This window comes from Alosa alosa, chromosome 2 (genome assembly GCF_017589495.1).
Source record: "Alosa alosa isolate M-15738 ecotype Scorff River chromosome 2, AALO_Geno_1.1, whole genome shotgun sequence".
Lineage (NCBI taxonomy): Eukaryota > Metazoa > Chordata > Actinopteri > Clupeiformes > Clupeidae > Alosa > Alosa alosa.
The window spans coordinates 32,592,539-32,597,538 of record NC_063190.1 but is presented as its reverse complement, the minus strand read 5'-3'; the positions used below and the strand labels follow the sequence as shown (position 1 = coordinate 32,597,538).

The window sequence follows — 5,000 nt, the reverse complement described above, 5'->3', positions numbered from 1 at the left end:
AGCGAAGCGCAGGAAGTCCAGGTACTTCTCTCCTCCACAGGGGTTCCAGCCGATGTCTGGGTAGCCTTTGGCCAGCAGCATGGGACAGCTCTGCAGCCCACAGCCAGCCAGGTACTTCACCACCTGTGGAGAGAGGGAGAGAGAGGGAGGGAGGGAGAGGAGGAGAGAGAGAGGAGGAGGGAGAGGGAGACGGAGGGAGAGGAGGACAGAGAGAGAATAGGATGAGAGAGGGAGAAGGAGGGAGGGTGAGAGGGAGATGGAGGGGATGAGAGAGAGGGATAGAGAGAGAAAGAGATTGGTAGAGAGAGGGAGAGGTGGCACAGTCAGCAACACTCTATCCAGCATAACACCCTATTAAACACTACTTTAAATAGCACACATGCAACGAGAGGAGGCAGAGAGGAGGGCCAGCACACTCAACTCTATACTGCATAACATGCCCTATTAACCATCCCTGCAGTGAGAGCGCACTCAACTCTATACTGCATAACATGCCCTATTAACCATCCCTGCAGTGAGAGCACACTCAACTCTATACTGCATAACATGCCCCATTAACCATCCCTGCAGTGAGAGCACACTCAACTCTATACTGCATAACATGCCCTATTAACCATCCCTGCAGTGAGAGCACACTCAACTCTATACTGCATAACATGCCCTATTAACCATGACTACATCCCTGCAGTGAGAGCGCACTCAACTCTATACTGCATAACATGCCCTATTAACCATGACTACATCCCTGCAGTGAGAGCAAACTCAACTCTATACTGCATAACATGCCCTATTAAACACCACATTAAATGCTATATCTTGAATGCTTGAATTTCCCCTTGGGGATCAATAAACTATCCATCTACCAGTATCTATTTATCTTTCTAAAACTGATAGTTCCGGTCCTTGATTGTGATTGGCTGAATCACGTTCGATGCCATTGTAAAATCCAGCACAAACATACTGTACACCTTGACCGCATTCCGTTCTGTATTACTGCGCTACCACAACTTGATACAAAAGTTAAAGTAGCTGCGTCTCGATGTTGCTTGGCAACCATTCAGATAGAGGAAATATATTTCTTGGCAGAAGAATGATTATCTAGCAATAACTTGTTATATTTCTAGTTGCTGTACCTTTACTTTATGAAACTTTGCCAGGTATTTATAGTAACAGTTTTAGAAAAGCAATAAGCCACTCAAGGCCGTAGGTTACGCTGATTCTACAACAGCTAAGGGGGGTTTTAGGCACTCCACTAGCTGTTATAGAATCAGCGTAACCTACGGCCTCTAACTTAAATTGGATACCTTACAAAAAAAACATGTTAACTAACACACATGTTTAGCTCCAAAACCCTGCCTTCTCTGTTTCATAGTCTGCTGAATCTGATGAGCTACAACTCTACCAGTCCAGTAGGGCAGGGGAACCTCACAGGAGTCAGAATCAGTAGGACAGTACAAGGGCGTGGGTTTGGCAGAGCCGGACAGTAATGGAGTACATTTACTTGAGTACAGTACTTGAGTACAATTTTGAGGGATCTGTACTTTACTCGAGTATCATTTTTGGGGAGTACTCATGACTTTACTCAAGTACATTTGAGAGGCAAATATTATACTCTTTACTCCACTACATTTCTATCCATAGCCGTGAGTACCCGTTACTACTTCTAAAAAAGGAAAAAAGAAAAATCTCAGAAACCCTCAATTTGTTGTTTCCCTCTCAAACATGATTGGATTGTGCAAGCGCCACTGATTGGGACAGCCTATTAGCAATCACCTTCAGCTTTCCGCCAAAGTCAACTCCATGGTCAGATTTAGATAAGAGACGAAACCATGGACGAAACAATGAATGAAGACGCAGCAGGTCCATCCCGGGAATGTGTCTAATCTGTGGCCCCACCTCGCAAGACTATTTCAATTTTCTGAAAAAGTTAATGATAGTTTTTGCTTCAAGTGTTTCAATTACAAAATAGTATTTTGTATTTGAAATACGTATTTTAAATACATGTATTAGAAATACTGCCCATCGCTGGCAACATGGTAAAAAGATGAAAATGACTTGATTTTACTTCCAATTCATTTTACATTCTCCATGGTATTAACATTAACATTTTTCATAACTCCATGTAGGACGTTTCTGTACATAAATGTAAGCACTGTGGCAGTAGTAATGCAATATTTAGAAAATGTAGGCTACTCTTGTACTCTTGACACTCAAGCACTTTTAAAAACAAGTACTTCAGTACTTTTACTTAAGTAGACATCTGACTGTTGTACTTTTACTTGTAGCTTAGGTCATGTTTCATGTTTAGATAGCGGGGGCCCAGCAAAGCTGTCTGATCATCTTAGATCATGTTTCATGTTTAGATAAGGAGAGCTGAGAATAGATGTCTGACATGCTTCATGTTTAAACAGTTTAAACTAGTCAGACTATGGTACTATGGTCTGACCATCTCCAGGTCCTGCTCCTGCAGGGCCAATGCCAGCTCGTTGTTGTCGATGCAGGAGGAGGCCGCCACGTCTAGAGGAGTAGACCCACGCACACCTGGAACGGCAACCACACAGACAGACACTTTAAAAAGCCACCAACCCTTCCTCTGTAACCAACACGCTTTTAGTGGTAGCGACTGAAAATATGTGTCTCGATCCATCTTATATCCATCATATACTCTAGAAAGCGTATTCTGGAGAGTCTGCAGTTTCGTGAAAGCATGCGTCTGAAGAGGTGTCCACCCACCCAGGCCGATGCCGCTGTTCTGCAGCAGGTAGCTGAGGTGGTCGAACATGGAGCGCTGGTTCTGACGGCTGATCCGACAGAAGTAGCACAGGAAGCGACAGCAGTTCGTCACCATGCGAGGAAAACGGATCTCCTGCAAATGGACACAAACACCATCACCACCGGAACACAACAATAAACTGCAATAATGGAAAATCCCATGCAGACCTCTAGTGGACAGCTTAATGGGATCATGAATACTACTGTCCCTTGCTAACACATGCTAACAGGAGAATACTTTCCCTCTCCAGCATAACTAGCAGAACATAATGAGGAACACTGTCCCACTCTAGCATACCTAGCACTTAATGAGGAACACTGCCCCACTCTAGCATACCTAGCACCAGCATAACTAGCACTTAATGAGGAACACTGTCCCACTCTAGCATACCTAGCACATAATGAGGAACACTGTCCCACTCTAGCATACCTAGCACTTAATGAGGGACACTGTCCCACTCTAGCATACCTAGCACTTAATGAGGGACACTGTCCCACTCTAGCATACCTAGCACTTAATGAGGAACACTGTTCCACTCTAGCATAACTAGCACTTAATGAGGAACCCTGTCCCTCGCTAGCTTAAATAGCACATCATGTCAGCATTGTCTGCTCTGATTAGCCAAATGAGGGAGTGTGTGCTCTACCTTGGAGTCCCCTCCTCCTAGCACGTTGACCATGACCTCCATGACGGTCTCGTGCATGCCCAGCGCTCTCATCAGGTTGGGGTGCTGATAGAACACCTTATTGCTCATGATGTTCCTGCAGAGAGAGAGAGAGGAGTTACACGTCACACCTGGTCCTCTGCCGGGAACCCAATCCATGGATGTCTTAGATTTGTTTTGTTTTATGTAAAATTCAGAATGAGATAGTGAAAATAGCTAAAAGAGTTTTTTCAGTGCTGAAAGAGAAGTGGAATACAAAGAATTCAATACTGGGGAAGACCATTTGAGCTTTGAGTGCTATCCGCCTATACCAAGCTAATCACTAGCACACCGAGCCCTGTGGAGTGCTACCCGCCTATACCAAGCTAATCACTAGCACACCGAGCCCTGTGGAGTGCTACCCGACTATACCAAGCTAATCACTAGCACACCCAGCCCTGTGGAGTGCTACCCACCTATACCAAGCTAATCACTAGCACACCCAGCCCTGTGGAGTGCTACCCGCCTATACCAAGCTAATCACTAGCACACCCAGCCCTGTGGAGTGCTACCCGCCTATACCAAGCTAATCACTACTGTAGCACACCCAGCCCTATGGAGTGTTACCCGACTATACCAAGCTAATCACTAGCACACCGAGCCCTGTGGAGTGCTACCCACCTATACCAAGCTAATCACTAGCACACCGAGCTTACTGATCGAAGCTTACTGATTCTGCATCTGGTTTTTGATGCCACGGATTTGGAGACTTGAAGGGTCTTGCTCAAGGACTCTTCAACAGGGTCAGGAGGAGATGCAACCTCCTGAGCTACCAGCACCCCACTGCCTGCCTACTGGACCCTTCTTCCCTGCCAATGCCAACCCGATGCTCTGGTTCTCCCCGCTAATGCACCTGTCTTCCCGCATAGTACTGACCCAATGCTCTGGATCATAAGCCGCTCCTCCTCCGGGCCCATCTGGACGATGAGCAGCGAGCGGATCTGGCTGAGGCACTCCAGAAGGTCCATGGTGTCCTGCACAGACACCACGTTGATGGTGTAGGCCTTGGGCACGGCCCGGATCAGCTCGCCCAGGGCATCATACTGCCGGTGCAGCAGGCTGAACATGAGGCGCACCAGCTCTGGGTTCTGGATGAACGACTCCTGGGCCCAGTGGATCATGGTGTGGGAGATGAGCGCCTGAAGGGTCTCTGCAAGGGAAACACAGAGCACAGGCAACAGCTAGCATGCTAATCATTCCCTTAAAAGTTAGCAGAAATCAGCTAGCATGTTAATCATTCCCTTAAAAGTTAGCAGAAATCAGCTAACATGCTAATCATTCCCTTAAAAGTTAGCAGAAATCAGCTAACACACTATTCATTCCTTTAAAGGTTAGCTCCTTAAGGTCCCCTATGAGGGGTCATAAAAATAAAAAAAAAACAATAAAAAGGGGTCAATAAAAAACAACAACAGAATATTAACTGTTAAAAGTTCAAATTGATTTTGAAAAGTTGTGGGCACTTTCCGTCACATGAATGAGAATATCTTTAAATCTTTAAGAATACAATTTAAATCTTTCTGTTAT

The 5,000-nt window shown here is 45.6% G+C and overlaps 1 protein-coding gene across 1 annotated transcript in view; it reads right to left on the bottom strand.

Moving 5' to 3' along the window:
* LOC125285313 (ryanodine receptor 1-like) overlaps positions 1-5,000 on the bottom strand; it is a 118,157-nt gene that overhangs the window by 59,806 nt on the left and 53,351 nt on the right. Inside the window, 5 exon segments of the mRNA XM_048229717.1 lie at positions 1-123; positions 2,447-2,541; positions 2,734-2,866; positions 3,420-3,534; positions 4,353-4,626. The exon segment at positions 1-123 is cut by the window's left edge and continues 13 nt beyond it. Coding sequence (XP_048085674.1) covers positions 1-123; positions 2,447-2,541; positions 2,734-2,866; positions 3,420-3,534; positions 4,353-4,626 — 740 coding nt within the window.